The 25,035-nt window shown below is 49.3% G+C and overlaps 1 protein-coding gene across 3 annotated transcripts in view; it reads left to right on the forward strand.

Annotated features, from left to right (window-relative positions):
• LOC146809243 (sialoadhesin-like) overlaps window positions 1-25,035 on the forward strand; it is a 506,671-nt gene that overhangs the window by 152,771 nt on the left and 328,865 nt on the right. For all 3 annotated transcript variants that reach the window (XM_085616069.1, XM_085616068.1, XM_085616071.1), the window contains exons 3-4: window positions 12,546-12,890; window positions 14,736-15,029. In XM_085616069.1, coding sequence (XP_085472195.1) covers window positions 12,546-12,890; window positions 14,736-15,029 — 639 coding nt within the window. The remainder of the gene's footprint in view (window positions 1-12,545; window positions 12,891-14,735; window positions 15,030-25,035) is intronic.

Consider the following 25,035-nt stretch of genomic DNA (forward strand, 5'->3'; position numbering starts at 1 on the left):
AGACACTGATCTCTCCAGCAGTCCGTCGCTCCTCCCAGGACAGGCCTGAACTTATCGCTGAACTGTTAACTTTTCCTTTGTCTCTTTCGATGCTGGCTGGCGTCACCCAATGCTAGCACCTTGCCTTACAACAAACTTTTCAATGAAGGCTACAGATATGAACATCCTACTAAGAGGAGGGGTCCTCCATGACTTTCCCTGTTTCCAAGCGTTTTAGTTTGTTTCTTCTTGCTTCACTGTTTACTGTTCGGGCGACAGATGCTTCAGTTTCTGAAGTGTAGGGTGGGGCGGTTTTGGAGGGTGTTGGGGTCGCGGCCCCTGTTTGTTTTGCTTTTCTCTTCTTTGTTTTCTGCACCAATCTAGTTCCTTTACATCTGGCTGAACACATGTCACTCACTGCTACGGCACCATGTCCACTGGCTCTAGACGTAGTCTCACTTCCACGGCCTCTGCCATGCTGGCCGGCGACCCGGCCCCTTACACGACTTCCTCCTGTCCGGCGATTCTATCAGGGCATTGTCGCTCCATATAATGTCCTGGAATGTTAATGGCCTGCTAGATAAGATCAAGCGCGCAGCTGTTCTGCGATATGCCCAGTGTCAAGCCGTAGATGTACTCCTGCTTCAGGAGATCCATCTGCTCGGCAACCATTGTCCCTTCCTTGCGCGACACGGCTATGTCGCAGTCTGGCACTCTGGATTCGGCAGGGGGTCAAGAGGGGTAGCTATCCTGGTACATCGCACTCTTCCTCTGGTTGTGCATACAGTGACACACGACCCTCAGGGCTGTTTCATTCTTCTTGAAGAGACCCTTGGAGATCGCCCTCTTAATCTATTATCTGTTTATTCCCCTCCCACCCTGTTGGCTTCCACACTCCAAAGGCTTACCTCAGAGGTTGCTGCCCTGCCCTTGGAACTGACCGTTGTTCGGGGGGACTTCAACGCAGTAATGGATCCCGGACTTGGTACCCAATCCGTCCTCCTCTCAACATGGGCTGCTAGCCTGGGCCTCGGGGATGCCTGGAGACTTTGGTACCCAACAGCGCGACAATACACCCATACCTCGGCCTCTCACCTCACCCACACGCGCATAGACCACGTTTTTCTGCCATCTCAGGATTGCCAGAAGATTCAAGCAATTTCTATCCTCCCCCGAGGCTTGTCAGACCATTCCCCGGTGAAGCTACACATAGGCTCCCAGCCAATTTGGCGACTCAACGCCTGGTTTCTCCAGGATGAAGAGTTTAAGGACCAAATAGGTGCTGAGCTTCGCCTCTTTTTTGCCACTAATCAAAGCTCGGTGTCCTCCTCCCAAAGGCCACTCGGGGTTTCGCCATGGGCCAACTCAGACTCTCCCGCATAGCATGTGATTCTCAGCTTACGCTTCTGGAAGCTTCTGGAAGCGCAGGCCGCCCAGTTCGAGACACTGTCCCCTGACGACAGAACTGCTAACCAAGACAGGAGACTTGCAATCCTGAGGGATGAGATCAGAAAGTCTTCCTTGAAAGCTACCACATTGCTTTGGCGATCCTCTGTGGCCCGTGTGTATGGTTGGGGAGATAAAAATGGAAAGCTCCTTCATCGCCTTGCCCCCTACCCCATGGCCAACCGGATAATACCGGTAACTGATATGAGCAGCGAGACCCAGCATGCCTCGAAAGCGGTAGCCCAATGCTTTGCCTCTTACTATGCTACCCTCTATTCGTCTCAGGTGCCTGGTCTCTCACTCCCAGAGCTCCTCCGGCGGGAACAGTTCCCCCTTCCATGCCTTGGTGAGCTTTAGGCGGAGGCGCTGGACCTTCCGATTACCTCCGAGGAGGTGTCTGATGCCATATCACGCAAGGCAGCCGGTAAAACACCGGGCCCAGACGGGCTCCCCCAAGAATGTTATGCATCTTACCGGGACATCTTGGTCTTGCCTCTCCTGGCAATGTACAATGAAGTGGTGGAGTGTGGCTCTTTCTGACCGGAGACGGACCTAGCTACCATTGTAGTGATTCCTAAGTCTCAGCCTCCCTCAAACCACTGCTCAGACTATCGTCCCATCTCACTTATCAATACTGAGCTTAAGATCTTCGCTGCGGTCCTGGCCAACCACATACGACTGCATCTAGCTAATCTGGTTCATCCAGACCAATGTGGCTTCATGCCTCTTCGAGGGATCAGACACTGTCTTCGACGCCTTCACCTTGCTCTTGCGAACCAGCACTTGCTGTCCCCCTACTTGTCTCTCCTTGTAGATTTTGAGTAGGCTTTTGATTCGGTTGATTGGGGCTATCTGGAGGCAGTTTTGGAGCAGATGGGCTTTGCAAATCCTTTTCGCAACTTGGTGAAGGTGCTTTATTATCAGCCCCGGGCGCAGGTCCTTGTCAACCGAGCTCTATCTCGTCCCCTTCCCATTAGGCAAGGTACGAGGCAGGGATGCCCCCTCTCACCGATCCTATTCGCCTTGACAATGGAGCCCCTTGCCTGTCTTATTCGATCTGATCACTCCCTCACTGGATGGAGGTGGCCCGGCTTGGAAGAGGATAAGATTGCGCTCTATGCAGATGATGTACTGCTGTTTCTGGCTGACCCGGCCCAATCGGGGCCCATATGCCTCTGAGCACTGGACCTTTTTGAGTGCACCTCCGGCCTTTGGCTCAACCCGGCCAAGTCCGTCTTGGTCCCTCTTCATTTGTCCCGTGAGTGCTTTGAGTGGCAGTCGACGATTCCCCTTCGACGGCAGTCCTTCAAGTACTTGGGAATCTGGGTAGCCCTTCTCCCTGACCTTGCATGGTCAGTGAAAGACATCCCACTGGTTAAGCAGGTACACGCTGATCTTAAATGGCGTACGCTGCCCTTAAACCCTCTCGACAGGATAGCCCTTTTTAAAATGATGATTTTGCCTCGCTTTCTTTATATGCTCCAAAATATACACCTCTCCTTTCCTAGATCTTGGTTCTGTGAAATGGACGGTCTGGCCACCAAGTTTTTATGGTGGGGGTGGAGGCCCAGGCTGGCCCTGGCCCAATGGAGGATCCCACCTTTTGATGGGGGTCTTGGGATGATGAGCCTCTATCTCTACTATTTAGCGACTCGGCTCCTCACGGTTCACAACTGGTTTAACGGCGGCTGGTCCGACCTGGCATATCGTCTGGAACTACACACCTTGGGCTTCTCCTCTATTCAGGGGATGCTGTATGGAGACGTTGGTCCTCAGGCTCTCCCTGAGGTCACGCATGGTGTACTCCTGGCCTGGCGGGCCTCACTGCGTCATACCCACTGGTCGGGCAAGCTGACTCGGTATACCCCCTTATGGTGCTGCACCAGGCTCTGGGAGGTTGCTTCCTTTTCAGGGTTCCGGCCCTGGGACCTCATCAGGATCTCCCTGCTGGGCGATGTCTGGAGTGGAACCCACTTACGCTCCTTTGAGGATTTGCAGGCCAGACACTCCCTCCACACCTCTCAATTTTTCCGATATTTGCAGCTACGCCATGCCCTCCGCTCTTATATTCCAGATGGCACTTCCTTGCCTGAGTATAGTCCACCCAGGTCATGACCGGTGATTTGGGAAGAGGAGGGATTTCCCGCATTTATCGTTCACTCTCCAACAATACCCCAAACTCCCTCTCTCAGCTCTGGGACAAGTGGGAGGGTTGGCTCGGAACACTAGAGGACGCTGACTGGAGAGACGCCATGAAGCAATTGCGGTCTCGGCAAGGCTTCGGCTGGTCCAAATATACTTCCTGCATGCTGCCTATCTTACACCACTGCGTCTCCACCGTGCGGGGCTTTGGCCTGATGCCCTCTGTCCCCGCTGCCCCCACTCTCCTGCAGACTTCTATCACATGGCATGGCTTTGCCCTGTGATACAAGGGTACTGACAGTCCTTAACAGGAGAGCTTACGGAGGTCTTGCGCTGGGAGGTTCCTCTTGATCCGACACGTGTTCTCCTGGGCATCACCGAGGGGCTAGATGGCAACAGGGCGGAGAAACTCTTCCTTAATACAGCACTGGTGGTAACTAAGAGGGACATTGCAGCTCACTGGTTGAACACTACTGCACCCACAGTGGCACGCTAGCGCAGGGGGGTGAACTGGTGTGCTGCGCAGGAACGGCCTCTTTATGTGGCCAGGGGATGTCCCAAGAAATGTTGCCGCATGTGGGGCAAATGGGTTTGAGTGATAGAAGACTAATGTGGATTGATATGATCTTTGGATTGAAAGTGACTATGCTGATACTGGACTTATGTGTGTCTAACCTTTTATGCCAATGGGATGTGTCTTTGCCTTGGTCTAACCCTTTAAGATGTAGTCCTGAATGGTGCGGTTTTCCTTGTTACATTCAAAACTCAATACAATTGATTATAAAAAAAACAAAGAGTCCTTAAACATTTCTACTAATTTCCACTCTTGACATATTTCGGGTTTTCTGTTTGGGCTCTTTTCTCAAGTTTGAATTCGTTGAATAAGAGAAGATGTGTATGAGTGAGTAGAGGTGTGTATCTGTTTATTTGCTTACTGGGTGATCGTGCAGGAACCAAAGGAAAAACGTGTTTTTTACTTTCCTACAGTACCCTATTCCTTTGGCAAGGCTAAGGGGTCCCTCTCTTTTTAATTTTTTTAATTGAATCATACCAGGTTGGCCATGTTGTCAGGGAGCAGTCCTACTTCTTCCAAAGGCAGAACCCTTTGTGTTTCTTCCTGAAAGTCATACACACCTCCTCCCAGAGTGACTGAAGGCTGTCTTGTGGCCAGCAACCTTGAACGATCACTGGAAAATCTTTGTCAGTAAAGTGGTTTCTTACTAAAGTTGCCATTAATGCAAAGTTTACATTTAATTCACTGGACCATCAAGTGTGTTTTAATTCATTGATTATATTGGTACCTTCAAGTATCACAATTAGTAATGCCACTGAGAAGTTAGCACTGCTAAGTTGTCAGCATGTCCTTGCCAATGGGACTACTAACCTTTACAAAGTAAAAACGACAATGCAGGGTTTTTATTGTCTGGGCAAGTAAAGTTAAGAAACACGTCCAACTTGCTTATATCATGCCCCCCTACCTTTAGGGCTCAGTAACCTTCCCATAGGGGTAACTTATGAATATTAGAAAGGAAAGTTTGGAATTGCTATTACTTTAATTGCCCAAGTCCAGTTAGCATTCGAAAACTGCTCTGCCAGCCTGCAATGGCGATCTGGAAGTCATACTTTGCCCTGTCACAGTCATGATGGCACAATAAGTGCAACAGTCCCTCAGAGACACTTTAACTCACAGGCCATTGGTATCGCTGGTACCACATACCAGGAATTTATAAGTAAGTTAGCCTATGCCAATATTGTGTGAAACAAATAGCCAAATACATTTTAAGGATCATGGCACTGGCACTGCTGTCTGTTTAACAGGCCTCAGTGCACCCTCAAAATTGCAAAACCAGCAGCATCAGTCCGAACACTTGGGGCGGATCATGCAAAAAGAGACAATTCTCAGCATCTTTTCTAGGCACACATTTCAAATGTGCTTTTCTGAGCTTATCCTACCAAAACGAATGGCTTCAGTTCGACCTTGTGCCATGCCTATCTGACACTGTGAGGACTTTTTCTGATACAGCCTTTCCGAGCAGAAGTGTTTTCACTTTAATTTCACAGACTAAATTCCAAGATAAGGACTCCGACTGGGTTGAACTTGATTGTGTCTCGGACCCGCACTCTGTTACATTATGGTTGAAATTGTGCTTAAAATTCATATCGCCTGTTGAGCTTATTGGATTTTTTGTTTTGGTGTCATTAATTTGGTTCATTAAATTGTTCTCTATTTTTCTAAATTGGAGTGAGATTTTTAAATGTACTGTGCTTTTAACTTTTTAACAGTTTGGAATTTTTAAATGCTTTAAACATTTCTCCAAGTTCAGCTTGTTTCCTAAGTGCCATAGATACCAGAAGTTGAGCTAAGGTTTAAATAATTGAAACTTTAACTGGACCTAACAAGATAGTGACCTTATTACTTTACCATCCAACGCATCTAATAATTCACTTTCTCACAAGCATGCTTTAGGCCAACTATATTTGTATTACTTTGCATGGAGGGGCTCTTTTGTAGATAAATAGGAGTACATTTTACAATTTTAGAATTATAAAAATTTGTCACACAGGTGCTGATACTATTGTATGGGGGAATTACACATTGTACACAGACAGAATGCTGTCACTCACACAGAATAGAACCAATTGCAGGTGTGGGTTGTAGCGTTAGCCCCATGTTGTATGCTGTAGTAGTAGTCAGAATTAAACTGCAATTGACAAATGACCAGACCAAAAGATGATGACTGCTCATCAAAAGCACTTGTATGCGTGTATTTTTATAAGATATTAAAAAAAAAAAAGTTTGTCTGTGAAGACCTCAAAAGCATGCTTTCTGAGTAAGATTCAACTTTCATTCCTCTCAACCAGTTCAGTGGCTTCTGCTTTACTACAAGGAACAATTTTCATCAGAATCTTAAACTAAAAACTTTTCTTTGTTCACATCACATTTACCTTTTTTTCCCAACATAGACATTGGTGGAAATTGGCATGTCAAACCATAGTTAAATATGATATGCGTGAGTGCCAACTTTTGTGCAGGTACAACTATGGTGCACAAAGTTATGGGCAAAAATATATATTTTCAATGGAACAGGGCTTGAACCATAACTACACAGTCGTTATTACCTGCTCTGTAATAGGCTTTATTATGGCTGTCTTACCACTTACCTCTGCAAGTAAACAAATCAGGTGAAATAAATTGGAGAAACACATGAATGTTTCCACTGCCCATCACCACAGCACTGAACAGTGAGAACCAGATTTTTCATGATTAGACGCAGCGCAGCACAATGCAGCAAGACAACTCGCTGTGCCAAGTCAAATGACGAGGGCTGTAATGCACCATATTTACTGTCAGATGGCGCATTCCTGCTCTCCCTTTGCACTGGCACACTTGTGGCTACCAAGTGCCAATGCAGGTACCGTTGTGCCATGGTGCAAGGGTGGCTGTGTTTCACCCAGGATTGTTTTTGTGCAGGAAGACACTTTCCTGCAGAAAAGCAATTCATGGCAGATTTTTCCTCTTTCTACGTATGCCGCAGAATGCAGCTCACTTAGTGCAAAAAACGTGGAGAAATAAAGATATTTCCTCTCTCTGCGCCTATACAGGGCAGATAGACCAATGTGACGCATTCCCAGGTACACTAGTATTAGTAACTCTGGGAATGCGCCAAAATACATGGGTGGATGCGAGGGAACACCCACCCTCCACGAAAGACAAGCATTGGCATAGCCAATAGGTCTCGCCTTTGGGACCTTATAAGTGTTTAGCCATGCAACAGTTGCATAACTAAATACTTATAAAGCCCCAAAAGCGAGGCCTATTGGCTATGCCAAGCGGCCGTGCGGCTGCGAAAGTGGTCGCGATCAAACATCAAAGCGGCCGCGAAAGTAATCGCGGTCAAGCGCGGCGCGCATGCCCGTGCATGTGCACTGTAGCTCTAGGCTGGTCTGGTAGCACTTTTTGGAGCCCTCTCAAAAAGTCTCGCCAGATCAGCACATGCGCTGGGTCAGGCGAGACCTAAAAACAACCTTTGAAATCTGACCCAAAACACATGGCACACTGTGCAAGCCGTAGGCCGCGGGCGGATACATTTCTTGGGAAAGGTGGGACATGCTCCCGCCTTTGCCCAATTGCGCAAAGCCCAATAGGAAAAATGCTGGAGAAAAAAACACATGCACGAGTGAAAAATGCTGAGTGATTCCAAGAAGTTGTTTTCCTAGAGCAGCGCATGCGCTCTGCGCTAGGCTCGACCTAAAAAGGTCTGGTTGCACCACCCCCCACCTCTGGATGTCTTCATTGTTAGTGTTATAAAAAGGCCACATAGAACAACAAATAAACACTAAAGAAAAGCAACAGATCATGTTGAGCAAACAAACCATACAGCTCGTTCGTACACTCAGTGCGGAACACTTACAAATTTTAAACTAGAATGAAAATAAGAACATCCTTAAAGATCATGAGATAGCTAGAATGAAAACAGACAAGAACCCACCAGATGCAAAATTAACAGGAACATAAAACTGAACTAGGAAATGTATCCTGGACAGGGCAACTTGGATTTGTGTCACTAGTGCTAAGGGCAAACTGATCCAATGGCCTCTTAGTGATGTGTTAACCTAACCTCTGGATGAAGGTTGCTACAAGTGTCGAAATATTGATCGTATCTGCAGGACACATTCTGTACACATAGTGCCTAACAGTTCTTCTTATCCAAATGAAGAGAACATCTCTTTAGCCATATCAATGATCGTGTTTTATTGAGAATTTTTGTGAGATTTTCTTCCTGTTACTCTACTCACTCTACTCCTCCCTGTAGCCAGAAAATGAGGGTCAATGAATGGATGTTCGGGAACTAAATGAAAATAGCTTGACTCCGAATCTGACAGATAACAATGTGTGGAAACGGTTGGATTATTTGGCCCTCCAAACAGAAATTAGATGAACAATATTCAATAGCTAATATGCAACGAATTCCACCCTTTATGATAGTCATTCGTGGAGTGTCAAATACAACATACCCACCAGAGAATATACTAGGATTAAAAGAAAGTGCAAGAAATGTCAAAATATCTCCTCAATTCAGAAGAGAGAAAGAATAACTAAAAAATCAACCCCAGAGTATCTGAAATGGATAGATCACTGCTGTTTCCTAAGAGTAACAAGACAGATATAAAATGCGCTGGAAAATCCCAAATCACAATGAAGGAATCAGTGACTGTCTGAAGAAAGGAGAGGAATTATAATAAAAAAACACACACACCTTGCAAGAGTTGAGAATCTCAAACTTTATAACATGAACCAAAAGTGCTGTGGCCAGCTTATTTATATTTGTACAAAGTAAAAACCAATAACAAGGGTTTGGCACAGCACTTGTGTTGGAGAAGGAGGGGTAGAGAGCTGTGCAGCTCTTCAATGAGGATAAGTCCACTACCCAACAGCACCCACCCCCATCTCCTGCCTCCATGCTAGTGCTCCTTGCCATGACTGCAGCTTGGCATGCTGTGCAGAGGGGTGGAAGCATAATGCTTACAAACCACCAACCCCAATGAGGGCATCCATACTTCAAGTGGGGTCCCAGTAGGCCCACCATCTATCTTCAAGCATGCTGACTACAAAGTACATTCCTGGCACTGTGACAGGACCATCACTGCCCGGTTCTTGGGGGACAGGTTAAGGAAGGGACTGGCTGATCTACCCGTGATGTTATCTGCCAATGTATATTCTAAACAAGGAACGCCCTGGGCAATTTGTGTGACGTCGAAAAGTATAAACACAGATATCCACTGGTTTTCAGAATTTCTGAAAACACTGGAAATTGCACACTGTAGTTCACCAAAAAACTGAAAACAAAATACCCTATTGATGTGTTTTCATGGCAGAGTCCGTAGGTATTAAATCAAATTACATCACAGCACATGCATGTAAAGCAATACTGTGTTTTCTAATGCACAAAACCCAAAATATTGTCTTGAACAAAATCTTGATGTTTTTAACTGTAATAAATTAAAGGAAATGCAAGCTAAAGGAGTGCAGCGGCAAGCAGGCTAGTGTATTTTAACATGAAAGTGGTGACCCTGGGCTGTGGGTCACTGCCACTTAAGCTCCTATGTACCTGAGTGCTTTTGACATGCTGCTTACACCTTAACCAAGAGCCAATCAAGTGTATACAAAACATACCAAAGTGGGTCCCTCCTTTACCCAGACACCCATGTGCCTCCTGGCTGCAGAGTGTCTGAGGGCAAACAAACGACTACTGACCTGCGACTTGTCCGGACCGGTTAGTGCTTTGACTGCATGGCTATTCTTTCTCTTCAGAAGTGTGGGGGCTTAGGGGGGGGGGGGTCCTTTCAATCTTTCCGCGTGGTTTTTCAGATGCTAGAGAAATGCTGGCGCAGTCCCAGTTAAAGCATAGCAGCCCTGCAGAGAAGAGATTGGACTCGCCCATTATAGGTAAAACAGCAATATAGAACCGTGCTGCAACTGTCCCTTTAAACGTGTCAGCGCTATGCCCGGAAGCGCCAGTGCTGTTAAATTAGAAGCACCGGCACGTGGTGAGAAGTGGCATTGCTGTCCAGACCTGCTGAAAGTATTGAGACCCTATTGACCAAGCGCAGGTACCTTCTAGAGAAAAATAAAGAGGTACTGTTGGGAACCGTCTGTGCTGCTAGCGATGGCAAATGTATTGACCCCTCCCCCCGTAAGTGCTGGTCTCAAACCATGAAGTATATGTGGATCCTAATGTGAAGTGCGGGCAAAGTATTGGGGGTCTGATCAGATGCGCCACTTTTGGCTCTTAAATAGACAGTGGCCTGAAGAAGGCTACTGGTGCCACAGTGCAGACAACAAGGCGGAAAGTGCAGGTGATGTCCTACTTAAGTTTGGACACTGCTGAGAAGAGCCCTACTACCCTTTTGATTGAACTGCGACCCCGCCTAGAGGTCCCTGCAGTGGCCCATTTATAGCAAGGCAACTTATCAAAGAAGTGGTCGTGTTGTCCAATTAGAAGAAGGGAAGGGCCTCCATGGAAGTCCCACCAAAGACCAAATTACAGTATAGCAACCCTGCAGCAAAGTGCCGGGCCCTCGAACTAAGCGCAACAGGTGTCCGCTGGCAAGTGCCATAAAGGGGCCAAGACGTAACCAGTACTGATCCTGCCCAGTTTGAAGTATCTGGGCTCTACCACGAATTGTCAGTGTTGGTTCATTAAAATGCATGAGACCTGCCGAGAAGTGCCAGTACTGTGATACTGGAGGTATCAAAATTCCAGTACCGACCCATTTAAAGTACTGGAGCTCTGATGAGAACACTGCTGTCATTTTAGTAACAATTATAGGAGCCCTGCTGGCAAATGTTCTGCTAAGAGTGCAATGCGCGTACAAATATCAGCCAGCACTTTGACAGTTCAAACACTGGATTTTGCTGACGAGGGCCAAGATGGCCCCAACAGACCTGGAAAAGGTTGCCACCGTGCCCAATAAAGCTACAGTAGTCAAGGTGTATAGTAGAACTGATGGGAAGTGGCACCATCCCATTAAAAAAAAGAAGAGTCCTCCAAAGAAATGTTAAGCACTGTGCCATTTGAAGCACACTAAGGCGCTAGACAAGTTTTATAGCACTTATTGTCTTGTTAAACGTAAACCAGCCTCACAGAGAAGTGTCACTGAAATCCCATTAAAATTGCACAGTTCTACACACAGGTGTTGTTGCCGCCCAATTCAAAATCAGGGCCCTCCAGATAAATGTCTGTATTGATCAATTAACAGTAAAAAAAAAAAGCCCATCAGGGAAGTGCCTGATCTGTCGAATTCAAAAAACAGGAACTCTGTTGTAAAGTGTCGGTTCTGGCCAATTAAAAATAAAGGCACTGAGCCAAAGTGATAAGCGGCTTTTTTACTCCACTAAAACCCACTTTGTCCCTTTCAAAAGCTGGGTTACTGCGTGGTAACCTGTATAGCAGTCCTTCTGAGAAGTGACAGTTACGTTCTCTTAAAGCATGTCAGAGTCCTGCAGGTTAAGTGCCAGTGATGTCGCATTAAAAGCACCGGGGCCTGCTGATAGCACTGTCAGAATGCAAGGATGTGCCCCATATTGGGAAGAACCTGAATCGTCCCCTGCTGAGCAGACAGCTCGCTGCTGACAAATGCGGTGATCCATCATGAGGTCGAATCCCAGTCTCCGATGCTTCCGAGGAGGACGGTAACAATGAATCCCACAGACTGGGTGGCAGTCACATGCATTGTGCACAGAAACAGAAGAAGGGCTGTATTTAGCACAATATAAACAAGCAATTACTTTCGTTTTCACGGCCGCAAAAGTAACGGCCGCGCGGCAGTGAAAACGAAAGTAATAGCGATCGCGATCAAAGCTAAAGTGATCGCGATCGCTTGGACGGGAGCGCTGTGTGGCAAGCACGCGAGTGGTGCGCGCGCAGCAGTGATTGGCGGCTGCGCGCGTGCACGCTCGCGTGCACTCAAGCTTTAGGCCACAGGCAGCACTCTAAAAATCCCAACTATAAAATGTCTCTCCGAGCCAGCGCAAGCGCTGGGGCTCAGCGAGACCTAAAAAACGCCTTCCCTTGCGCTGCCTTGCGTTAATCCACATTTACTATGCCACCCAGAGCCACACAAGGTGGCTCTGGGTGGCATAGTTAATCTCGCACTGCAAGCCCTCGAGAAATCTGCCGAGTGTCTGCTGGCAGCAGTAATGCAGCGAGCATTGAAAATATTGGTGCTGGATAATATTAGTATTAATGAAGCGGCATCTGCCTCAGATGGGGCTTTGATGCCAGAGCTTTCTCTGTGCATGCACCGGCCCAACCCCACTGTGCGCCCCTCAGGATGGCACGGTGCTCACAGAAAGATAAGCAGCCGACAGTGGAGACCATGCAGGGGAGGGAGGGGTGTCTCTCCTCTTCGTGTCACACAGAAAAGTGTTGCTGAAACGTTTGTAAGTGATTCCTCTGTCTTGTTTCTCCTTTCAGTTTCCATCTCTCAGGCGCTGCACTCCCTGCGGCTCACCGTCCCGGCCCTGAGGGGCTCCTGCGTGGTGATCCCCTGCACCTTCAACAATAGCGAGACTCCCGCGGCACCCGGGGAGCTCAGCATCGAATGGTTCCTACAGAAGGGGTCCTCAGGGGTGTACAGCAGTGGATCTACCAATAAGGTTTTACCAGAGTACCGCAGCCGCACGGACTTTGTGGGAGATTTAAAGAGCGGCGACTGCTCCCTGCGGATAAACGATGTCCGAAGAGAGGACGCGAATGATTATTACCCGTGGATTGATCCGATCACCTCAACGATCGAGACGTATAAAGTCACGGTCTCAGGTAAGGCAGACTTGGTTCTGGCATCTCACCTTCTCTGATGGTAAACGTCCCGAGCCACTGAACACACGAGAACTGAAGGCTGATATCGGAAGTCTCCTTGACGCCTTCATATTTATATTTGGTAAACGCAGGCGCCGATATGTATATTGGAAAACTGTTTTAGAGTCCGAGGTGCACCCCCTGTTGACACCCTCGGTGCTCGCGGTGATATAATTTACAAGCAGAGCGCTGCTTTATACTTTCAACCAAAAATTAACCACACAGAAGGCAGCTAACAACCAGCATGACCTGCACTATTCTCAAGGGCTGTATGTTGCTATGAACGCACAAGCAAAGATGATTTTCGCAAGTCCCTTCCTATGTCCTTCCCACTCTTGTCAAGGTCAGTTGTACACCTCAGCGCTACACCCACTTTCGAGGGTGGCAAGGGAAGGGCAGCACCCTCAAAGCCGGCGTGGGTTTAGGAACGGATAGTTTCCCCACGCAGAAACAAACAAAAACAAAAAAAGCAATTGCCGGGCAGGAGCAGTTTGCTCATGAAAAAGTAGAGTCCAAATACATTTTCTACAAATCATGTGGGAATACTGTAGTCGATTGCAACATTTTAAACATTTTGTAAAACTGTGTGATTATTTTAAAACACCGGGTTGAGTATTTTTTCCTAATACTTTTCCCCGTGCTGGTATCTCCCCTGACCAGTATTCATGCATCCTATGCTGTATTTTTTCCCCTGTGGCATTAATGGAGTTGATTGTCAAATGCATACAGTTGATTGCTTGGATGTTTACTATTTACTTGGCCCTATCATCAGTGCACCTTGTTGTTATTATTGACATTTATCAAGTTGTTAAAACTACAATAGAGCCATCAAACCAGAAAGCCTTTTAGACTCTCCAGTACCGAATCAGTATGAGAGTGAGTTGTAATTAAGTATGGGCGTAGTTGGCGGAGTACCTAGGGGGAGAACCGTGCAGATGCCTTGAAAACAAAGAGCTCATCTTGCTGAATGATTCAGTGAGGGTCCCATTCTCTTAGGACCACCCCAAGCACAGTTATTATGGGCAAAAATACAATCCCAACCAAAGGCCCTGCAAAGCATTATGGGACAAGATTAGCAGTGGCCAGTAAATATTATAGGATCCAATATCAAAATAATTCTACAAAGTGCCACAGTTCAACTTGTCGTTACTAGGTGTCCCTCACGAGTCAAATGCAAAAGCATTGAATCAAGCTGCAGTTCCACTAGTCGTTAGACTCGTTACTAGATGTCCCTCAGGAGTCAAATGCAAAAGCATTTAAATTATTACATCAAGATGCAGTTCCACTAGCCGTTACTAGATGTCCCTCACGAGTCAAATACAAAAGCATTGAAACCCTTTGCTGAGAGCTAATACTATAAATTCTACAAAGAGCTGAACTGCAGCTTCATGAAAGGGTTTCAATGCTGAATCGTTTAACATGATATACTCTTTGTGTTCAAAGCATCTGCTTGGTCCTCCCCCTAGGTTAATAGGGACCCCTCAATCATCACCTCTCTCATTGCCTGATATCAAAGTTCACTTTTGTGAATTGGTTATCTGCTTGTAAAGTTGCTTTATCAAAGCATTAGTAGGTGCAGTTTAGAAGCTGACTTCCCTACACTTAGTTAACAAATCAAACTCTGAGAGAAGTTCATTGCCCAGGGCTAGTTGTAAACAGGTAAAACTGCATATTTCCCATGAGGAGTTTTGGAACTGATTCGCTTACAGACAGATACAGATCTAAACAGTCTTTGTGCATGTACATATTACTTGTCCATATACCCCAATACCTGGCGCTAAATTCTACTTTTAATGTTTTGTGTAGATCGCCCAGAGGAGATATCCCTAGGTGAGCTTGGAGAGATGACTGAAGGAATACCTGTTAAAATCACCTGTTCTGCTGTTCACACCTGCCCATCCTCACCACCCACTCTGAAATGGGACTGGAAGGACAGCAATGTCCGCAGTTATACTGAAGACCTCAGTAATGGCAGATGGAAGGTGGTCTCTGAGATGTACTATACTCCCATGGCAGAGGATCACGGGAAATCTTTACAGTGCGCTGCTGCATACACAGAGAATATAAACTCTAAAAGAACACTCAGAATGGCAATAAGATGTGAGTACCTGTGCCTTTATTTGTTACATATTTATTTTGGTAATAGATTGACGTCACATGTTGTTACCGTGGTTCCCAATAGAAGGGGATTGAAAAATAATTCTGAAAAAAGTCATGTTTCAAGAAAAGTATCCGTACCAAGTTTGAGATCCTGTGTTTGTGGATTCCCCCGGAGAGAAGTGAGAAAATAGCCAAAACATAGCGACATTTTGTGTGTCTTTTTACAAAATAGAAAAAAGTGCTGTTCAGGAAAGTGTACATTTTTTTTAAATGGCATCAACAATAGATTTTTTTTTAACGGACTATTTTTTATTGCTTCTTCCTTGTGGGATGGGAACGTCCCCTTCATGGTGTAGAGTCATTTTCTACTGCCTGGAGTGCCTGAGCGTGAGTATCTCCTAGCCTGGTTTTTGATTTTACGCAATGGGTTGGGTCTGTGCCTTGCATGCGTAGGATCCAGGATCTGCCCTGTGAACTGGCAGGGCACATCAAGTATGCCCTCATCTGTTTGACAGTTGATTAGCATCCCTGTTATGGGTTTAGCATGTAAAGAGGTGGCTAGAGTGTACGATCTTTTACGAATTAGTAGCTCTTAGGGGCGTGGCCAAGGCACGGACCAAGTTGGCCGCGCGGCTCTGAAGCTCCGTCAGGCCATCCCAGTCGGCATCGTCTGTCTCCAGCAATCCTGACTGCCATGGCGTGAAAATGCACCTGGGGAATCCTCTAGCTGCGGTTATGTACCGGTGACCTTTCGAAACTCTGTAGCGGCTGGCACACGGGCGAAAACGGCTCCGGTGCACTTGGGGGAGGAGCTAGTGCCACCTTCTCGACGCCGCCTGAGATGGCGTCTGGGCCAGTCTGTCCCTGTTTCGACCCCTTGGGGTCCAGGAAGCAGCTGCAGGGCCCCCAGCTGATCACCATCTCGCGGTGAGTGATCCGATTGCGGGGCCGTCCTCCCCTCCCTATCAGGCCCAACACTACCGTTGCCGCGCACCCCCCTTCCCGGTTAGATCTGGGGGAGCACGCACGCTGCCATCAATGGGTCCTTGGGCGAGCCTGGGAGGCAGCCACCTGGCTCTGTTTTCGGGTCTGTTGCGTGGGGGACGTGGCCCCCACCGGAGACACTCCCTCAACCGCTTTCCACTGACCGTGACCCGAGGTGTGCTCAACAGATCACTTGATCATCTACAGCAGAGGTCTTCAAACTTTTGGATGCCGAGACCCCCCTGTCAACATTTTGAGGCGCAAGGACCCCCTCCTGACAAAAATGTCTAAACCTGTTGACTAAATTGCGTGGGATGAAAATGTAAATGAGGTTATGTGATGCCGCGTATTTTGGGATAGCATTGCTTCATTATTTTGATATTTGTTACACACGTAACGCTGAGGAAAGATTTCACCCAATCAGTACCCATTTATAACCAAAATACAGCAATTATCATCAGAAAGATTTCAAGTCAACCTTTGTGAAGGGCCTTCCACTCTGCAGCAATACGTGCTGCCACATTAGAAGCTCACCTGACCCTGGACGGGAGTAGCAGGGGTCCCTTAAAACCCTGGCGGTTATGTGCAGAGTTAGGCAGTTTACCCACGCAGCTTTCCTCTCACCCCCTCCCTTCCATCCCTCTCTCCTCTCCTAACCCCGGATCCCTCTCTCACTTTGCAGGTCATTTTCTTTCACCCCTTTTTACAACTTCTGAACTCTCCCCATTCAACCTCTCACTTCACCTTTAATCACCTCTTGCCATTCTGTCCTTTCACTGCCCTCATCTCTAACAGTCTCTCACATGTATCTCATGGCCTCTCTGGCCCTGTCACCTCCCGTGCCCCTCAGCACTTCTCATTCACCTCGTCTCTTCATTCAAATTTTTGTCTATTTGTATCTTACACCTCTCCAGTCCCCCCATTCCTCTTTCACATCTCCCCTTTGTTCTAACAGAAGCCCTCACCTTTGGATCACACTCACTTCTTGCGTGTCCACACTTCTCTTCGGCAATTCACATTTCTCCTCATCCCTGACCTCTTCAATCAAATTCTCTCACTCCCTTGCTGTCCTCTCTCATTTTGGGTGCGGATGCAAGTTCAGAATGGGATGAATGAATGTATGATTACTGATGGGCTTGTTTGAGTGAGTTGCATATTGAGTAGTGAGGTGGACAGGTGAGTGAAGTGTCACATGAGTGCAGGATGAGTAGTGTACTCGTGTGACTGCAGGTTGAGGTATAGTGTGAGCAGGACAAGTGCATTTTGAGTGCAGAGTGATCACTGTGAGTGCAAGGTGAGCGGGTCAATCAATCAATCAATCAGTGACACTTATAGAGCGCGCTACATACCCGTAGGGTCTCAAGGCGCTGGGGAGGGGTGGTGCCGCTACTGCTCGAACAGCCAGGTCTTCAGCTTCTTCCTGAAGGAGAGGTGGTCTTGGGTCAGGCGCAGGTCGGACGGGAGGGAGTTCCAGGTCTTGGCGGCCAGGTAGGAGAAGGATCTTCCTCCTGTAGTCGCTCTTCGGATGCGGGGGACAGCGGCGAGGGCGTGGTTAGCTGATCGGAGGTGGCGTTTGGGAGCGTAGAAGTTGACTCGGCTGTTGAGGTAGCTCGGGCCTTGGTCGTGTAGGGCTTTGTGTGCGTGGGTGAGGAGGCGGAATGTGATTCTCTTGTTGACGGGGAGCCAGTGAAGGCCTCTCAGATGTCCGGAGATGTGGCTGGATCGTGGGATGTCGAGGATGAGTCTGGCTGAGGCGTTTTGGATCCGCTGGAGTCTCTTCTGGAGCTTGGCGGTGGTCCCGGCGTAGAGGGCGTTGCCGTAGTCCAGTCGGCTGGTGACGAGGGCCTGGGTGACGGTCTTCCTGGTCTCTGTGGGGATCCACCAGAAGATCTTCCGTAGCATGCGTAGGATGTTGAAGCACGCCGAGGAGACGCTGTTGACTTGTCTGGTCATGGAGAGGGAGGAGTCCAGGATGAAGCCCAGGTTTCGTGCATGGTCAGTTGGTTTGGGTGCGGTGCCCAGGGCGGGGGGCCACCAGGAGTCGTCCCAGGCGGAGGGTGAAGGGCCCAGGATGAGGACTTCCGTCTTGTCCGAGTTCAGTTTCAGGCGGCTGGTCGTCATCCACTCGGCTACCTCTTTCATCCCTTCGTGCAGGTTGGCTCTGGCGGCGGCGGGGTCGTTGGTCAGGGAGAGGATCAGCTGTGCGTCGTCGGCGTAGGAGATGATGCTGAGGTGGTGTTTGCGTACGATGGCCGCGAGGGGGCTCATGTAGACGTTGAAGAGGGTGGGGCTCAGGGATGATCCTTGGGGGACGCCGCAGATGACTTCGGAGGCCTCTGACTTGTACGGTGGTAGGCGGACTCGCTGTGTTCTTCCGTTGAGGAAGGAGATGATCCATTCCAGCGCCTTGTCCTGGATTCCGATGTTGCTGAGGCGCCGTATTAGGGTGCGGTGGCAGACCGTGTCGAATGCCGCGGAGAGGTCTAGGAGGATGAGGGCCGCTGTTTCTCCGTTGTCCATCAGGGCTCGGATGTCATCTGTGGCGGCGATGAGGGCGGTCTCGGTGCTGTGTTTGGCTCGGAAGCCGGACTGTGAGGGGTCGAGGGATCCGTTCGTCTCGAGGAAGGCGGCCATCTGCTTGTTGACGGTCTTCTCGATGATTTTGGCTGGAAACGGGAGAAGCGAGATGGGGCGGTAGTTCTTGAGGTCGGTGGGGTCCGCTGTTGGTTTCTTGAGTAGAGCGCTGAGTTCGGCGTGTTTCCAGCTTTCAGGGAAGATGGCGGTGTCGAAGGATGTGTTGATGATGTCTCTCAGGTGGGGTGCGATGACAGCGTCGGCCTTGTTGAAGACGTGGTGAGGGCAGGGGTCGGTTGGTGATCCGGAGTGGATGGAGTTCATCGTGCGGATGGTGTCTTCTGTGCTGATCGGGGTCCAGGCGTGGAGGGTGGTGGTGGGGGGGGGTGGCTGGTCGGCCGTGGTGTGCGTTGGTTGGTTGTTGAAACTGCTGTGTATGTCCGTGATCTTGTTGTGGAAGTATGAGGCGAGGGAGTTGCAGAGGTCTTGTGATGGGGTGATGTCGTTGTTTCCTGCGTTGGGGTTGGAGAGCTCTTTCACGATGTTGAAGAGTTCCTTGCTGTTGTGTGCGTTGTTGTCCAGCCGGTCCTTGAATGCTGTTCTTTTGGCGGCGCGGATCAGCTGGTGGTGTTTCCGGGTGGCCAGTTTGTAGGAGGTCCTGTTGTCCGGTGTCGGGTCCCTTTTCCAGACTTTCTCGAGGGCTCGGCAGTTCTTCTTGGAGCTCTTGAGTTCGTCGGTGAACCATGGGGCCTTCTTGCTGCCGGGTCTGTTGGGCGGGGTCCTCAGCGGGGCGAGCTCGTCCGCGCAGTTGCTGATCCACTTCGTGATGTTATCGGCGGCCTGGCTGGGGTTCGCTGAGCTGGCCGGAGGGTGTTGGCTCAGGGAGGTTGCGAGCTGGTCTGCTGTGATCTTGTTCCAGCTTCTGCGGGCGGTGTGTTGCTGGTGTTGGTGGGTCGTCGTTCTCTTGAAGGTGAAGTGGACGCAGCTGTGGTCCGTCCAATGAAGCTCTGTGGCGTGGCTGAAGTCGATGTCTGTGCTGGATGAGAAGACGGCGTCGAGTGTGTGTCCGGCGAGGTGGGTGGGGGTGGACACCAGTTGCTTGAGTCCCAGGTTGGCGAGGTTGTCGAGCAGGGCGCTGGTGTTGTGGTCGTTGTTGTTCTCCAGATGGAAGTTGAGGTCTCCCAGGAGGATGTAGTCAGCGGAGGGGAGGGCATGCGGGCTGACGAAGTCGGCGATGTCCTCGCTGAATTGCGTGCGTGGTCCAGGGGGTCGGTAGATCAGGGTGCCTCTGAGGGTGGTCTTGGGGTCGGTGTGGATCTGGAAATGCAGGTGTTCGGCGGTGGTCAGGGTGTTGTCGGTGCTGGTCGTGAGACGGATGGTGTTCCTGTGGATGATGGCGATGCCTCCTCCCATCTGGTTGGCGTTTCGGTCCCTCCGGACGATCTTGTAGCCCTCTGGGATAGCGATGGCGATGTCGGGAGCTGAAGAGGCGTTCATCCAGGTCTCCGTGAGGAAGGCAACGTCAGGGGCTGTGGCGTCTAGGAGGTTCCAGAGTTCGATGGCGTGTCTGTGGACGGAGCGGGTGTTGAGCAGGATGCACTTGAGGTGGGTGCTGCTGGTATTCGACTTGGCGGGTGCTGGTACGGGGCTGGTCCGGATGCTGGAGAACTTGCAGGCGTGGCAGCTGAAGGGTCCGTGGGTGCGTTTTGGAGTGGCTTGGTGGCAATCAGGGAGTCGGCCGGTGTTGAGTGCGGTGAGGGTGGCGGCGGAGTACGTCAGGCGGGTCGGTCGGGGTCCTCGTGGGCCAGGGGTCCTGGCGCTGGTCGCGATCCGGTCGCGGACGGGCGCAGACGGGCTTACCTTTGGCGCGCCTTCGGCGCACAATCGGCGCGCCCGCTGCGCGTTCGCACGGTCGCCATTTGAGGCGAAGTGCGCGGGTGGGCGGAGCAGCTGGGAGGCGGGAGCGGGGAGGGTACAGAATACAAGAAAGGGCGGGGAAAAGCGGCGTTTGGCGGGAAGGGAGGGCGGAGGGCGGCGGGCAACCAGGGAAGGAGGCAAAACACGGGGAAACGGAATACAGCGAAACAGGCACAAAGATTGGTCAAAACAAGGGAAAAAAACGGGTTAAAGACAATCAGGCACAAATTCGCGTTAAACAGAGGTCAAAACAACCGCAGCGGCGGCAGTCCGGAACGAGGCAGCAGCGAGGCACAAGGAAGCAAGGGGCACACGCAGCAGCAGGTGGCCGTGCGGCGCGGGGGTGTCCCACAAGTGGGTCACACTCACCTGCGTCGCACGGTCGCCTTTTGAGGCCAAGTGCGCGGGTGGGCGGAGCAGCTGGGAGGCGGGAGCGGGGAGGGTACAGAATACAAGAAAGGGCGGGGAAAAGCGGCGTTTGGCGGGAAGGGAGGGCGGAGGGCGGCGGGCAACCAGGGAAGGAGGCAAAACACGGGGAAACGGAATACAGCGAATGAATGGTGCAAGTGCATGGTGATCAGTGTGAGTGCATTGTGATCACTGTGAGTGCAAGGTGAGCGTGACAATAAAGGGCGAGAATGAGGAATGAGTTGTCTGAATGCAGGGTGCATTCCCAGACCCATGAAGTAACTCAGCATGTTATTGACGGGGCGTGAACTTTAAGATCCAAGTTAAACTATTGCGGCATTAATCGGGGATCGAGGGTGAAGGAAATAAATAATGTGCTGATCCTGCAACAAACTTCCAGTCCTATGGTTAGGGTTACCAGCAGACTATTTTGATGGCCCAGTCGGTACAAAAAAAAGCAGTCACCTAAAGCGGTATTTTCAGCGCTTATCTGTGCATATTTCCCAGGGCCGGCTTTAGTGCTGGTGGTGCCCTGTGCGACAATGTTTGTTGGTGCCCCCCCAATGACCACCCCCACCACGGATTCTTTCACTAGCACCCTTTAACAGTGACCAAGTCTCCATAACCCCACACTCTCAGATGCATTGAATTAGTTATATAGTGCCACTCATACCAGTGTAGGGTGTCCGAGCACTTTGCATCACACACACATTACACAGAGACAATCAATCATAAGTGTGTAAATCAGTGTATAGGAAATGTTACATAAGCCAAAGGACTAAAAGTATAGGAGTCACATGTCATCCATACTGGTAGGCAGTATAGTTCAAGAGTGCTTGGTGTGGAGAAGCACACACTCGAAAAAGAAACAGCATAGTTGGGAGTTTCCTTTAATAATAAGAATTGATTTCTAGCCAAATTAACCCTTTTTGCAACATTAATCAATGGTCTAATAAGGTATTCTTTGTAGTGTGCATGCTGTTCTAGGATGAAAGTTAATAGCTCACTATTCTATATTAGGACTTTAAGTTATAAATTGCAAGTAACAAAAGGATGTCTCTTTTGAAAGCAGTAACCTGCTGATCTCTTCACAACATACGCACTCTGTAATCTACTTGGTACACGTTCTTTGCAGCAGGCACCTTGACCCTCTGCACTAACTTCACCTAAGTCAAAACCTTAACTATACAAAATTCTGATCTCTCTCCAGGAAGATAATTAATCACACGAGTTATCTTGACATTTATGTGAGGCCTGGTAATTGTGGGGGAAAGAAACCTTTCACACACGGCGCCCCCAGGAAGCCAACTTTGTATTCCTTTCCATGAAATGCATTCTCACACTACGGCAGTGAATGGAAAATCCAAATGTAAGGAATAGGCACAGTGGGGACCCAGGGGGTACTGGAACCAGCAAAACAACCTAAGCCTCTGTAAGCAGTTTACAAAGGCATGTTAAAATGCAAATGGTCTTTAAAGACCTGTGAAAAAACACAGGGGTGCCGGAGATAAGACTCCAGACACTGCCCAGCTGAGCCCCCAGCAGCTCAAGTTTCACTGCAGCAGCCCGGGCTGAGACACAGGACGGGGGGAAGTGGGGAGGGGGGGGGGGGGCTGAAGCCCTTGGGCCTGGGCAGAAGTGTGACTGGGAAGGCGCGACCCCCTTTGCATCACTCCACGGCCCCCCTGGGGGTCGCGCCCCACAGTTTGAAGACCCCTGATCTACAGTGATTCTGCTCCCGGTCTTCCATCCTGTTACTGGACCAAGCCTGAACAGAGCACGCCGCACTCCCCTCGGGGCGGAGATTCGGCCGCGTGGCACACCGGTCTTGGGGCCAGGAATTAGGCAAAAACAACGCTCCCCTTGCACTGCCTAACTCAGTGGTGACACGGGATCACATACGTTAAGTGGTCCACCCCTGATGCACCTAAGCCTAGGCAATCGTCCATCACTCAGTGCGATTGGCTAGTTTGGCGCTTCGCTATCCTATTCGCACTGCAGCTCGCAATTAGCGTTTCTTTACTGCTTGTCCCCACGCTGCCAGCCCTTCCCTATGCCACGCTGCCACATACTTCTCACAGCATCGACGCTCTTCCTGACTGGTCCGGGCACATTCTACATTTACAGACTGCAGTTCTCTTTCGCTGCACTTATGTATGATGGTATGGACAAAAAAGACCCCAAACAGAGAATGTTACTATTCGGCAAAGCGGTGGACAGGGCTCAAGACCCCATCGGCGCCATTGCAGAGGGGAGGCAGGAGGCGACCACCACAGCAGACACTGCAGCCACCCACGCCTCCTTGCTGACTGAGTTGAGAGCTGACTTTCAGTCTCTTGGTTGCAGGTTTGACACGTTAGGCAAACGTCTTGACACTATGGATGCCAACTCGACATGCACTACTGACGTCTGGACACAGTTGAAGGTCGTACCTCGGATCTTGAAGACGGGGCAGCACAGACCACCAAACACCTTGAACGCATGGAGAAAATTTTGAAAGATGTAGCAATGAAGAACGAAGATTTAGAAGCGCGCAGCCGGCGCAATAATCTCCGCAACCTTGGGGTCCCTGAATCTGCGAACACGGGAAAGATAGATCTTTTTGTTGAAACTATGATCATTGACATTTTTGGCAAGGAAGCCTGCACCCCAGGATTTGTTGTTGAACGCGCTCATCATTCATTGGGCCCCCGCCCAAACCCAGGATATCCGCCATGACCCATCATTGCGCGCATAATAAACTTCCAGGACAGAGACACTGCATTACGCCTAGCCAGGGAACGAGGAGAACTTACCTGGCAGGGCTCCACAGTGCACTCTATCTTGACTTCACTGCCATGGTTCAGGAAGCGAGGAGTATATACTCAGGCGTTAAGTCCACTCAATGGTATTGGATGCTATATCCTGCAAAGTTGCGAGTTGACGTTAATGGCGTCCCCGCATCTTTGACCCCCTTACCGCAGTTCAGGAATTTTGCAGATCCTACAAACAAGCTGCCAGCCAGCAGAAAGACAATACTGCTGGTTCTCCCCCCACCCCCCATAGCGGCTCTGTGGCCAGCGTGGGACCTTTCACCCATGACTAATTTCTTCTACAATTTTCAATAGCAGTTTTTTTATATGCTGGTAATAGAGTTACATAGGTTGAGACAGAATCACCATTATCTCTCTTAATGTTTCTAGGAGGCTGGGCGCTCTCGGAGTGTTACCTCTCCCCCTAGTGCATAGCACATTGGTAAAATCACTGATTGTAATGTATCGTCTTGTATATTTGCATTTCCACCTGGGAGGTTTACGGGATGCATCTGGTTATTGTCTTATTGGGTTGGTTCCTTGCGTATTGGGACGCGAGGCTGGGTGGGGATGTTCCACGAATTGTTAACTACGCTTTGATTACCAGCCGTTTGTACAGCACCCAGAGTTTACTTGTCGCTCACTACACATTTGTCCTACGGCTCACCAATCCCAATGACAGCATCACTTAATCTCACTTATCACTTCAGCCTCTCGGTTATGACTTGGAATGTCAGGGGACTCAACAACCCCAGAAAAGGGAAACACGTAATGGACTATTTGCAAAGGCACCAAGTAGATATTGCCTTCTTACAGGAGGCGCACCTGCCTAAAAGGGATGTCACTCATTTCACTGCCAGCTGGGGCCCACACCATTTTTTTCTAACTATAGCACATACACTCAGGGCACAGCGATACTGATTCATAAGAAACTCCCCTTCTCTCTGCACAAAAGCCATGCAGATGGTGAAGGCCGATACACTAAATTGGTGGGGACATTGATGGGCCATGTTGTGACACTTGTCTGTTTGTAGGCCCCCAACGTTGACTGCCTTGACTTCTTTCAGGAACTAAAATACATGCCACGATTTTACGCATGGGTACTGATTGCATTCTAATGGGGGGGAGACTTCAACCTACTTTTAAACCAATCACTAGATGGTTCTTCTGCTTCAGCAGACACTAAACCTCACTCACGTCATGCTCTGCTGACCATGTGCGAATCACTTAATCTCACTGACACTTGGAGAAGGCGCAACCCCTGTGCCGCAGGGTTCACTCACTTTTCAGCTCAAAACGACACATGGACAAGATTAGATTATTGGTTAATT

This window comes from Triturus cristatus, chromosome 7 (assembly GCF_964204655.1).
Source record: "Triturus cristatus chromosome 7, aTriCri1.1, whole genome shotgun sequence".
Lineage (NCBI taxonomy): Eukaryota > Metazoa > Chordata > Amphibia > Caudata > Salamandridae > Triturus > Triturus cristatus.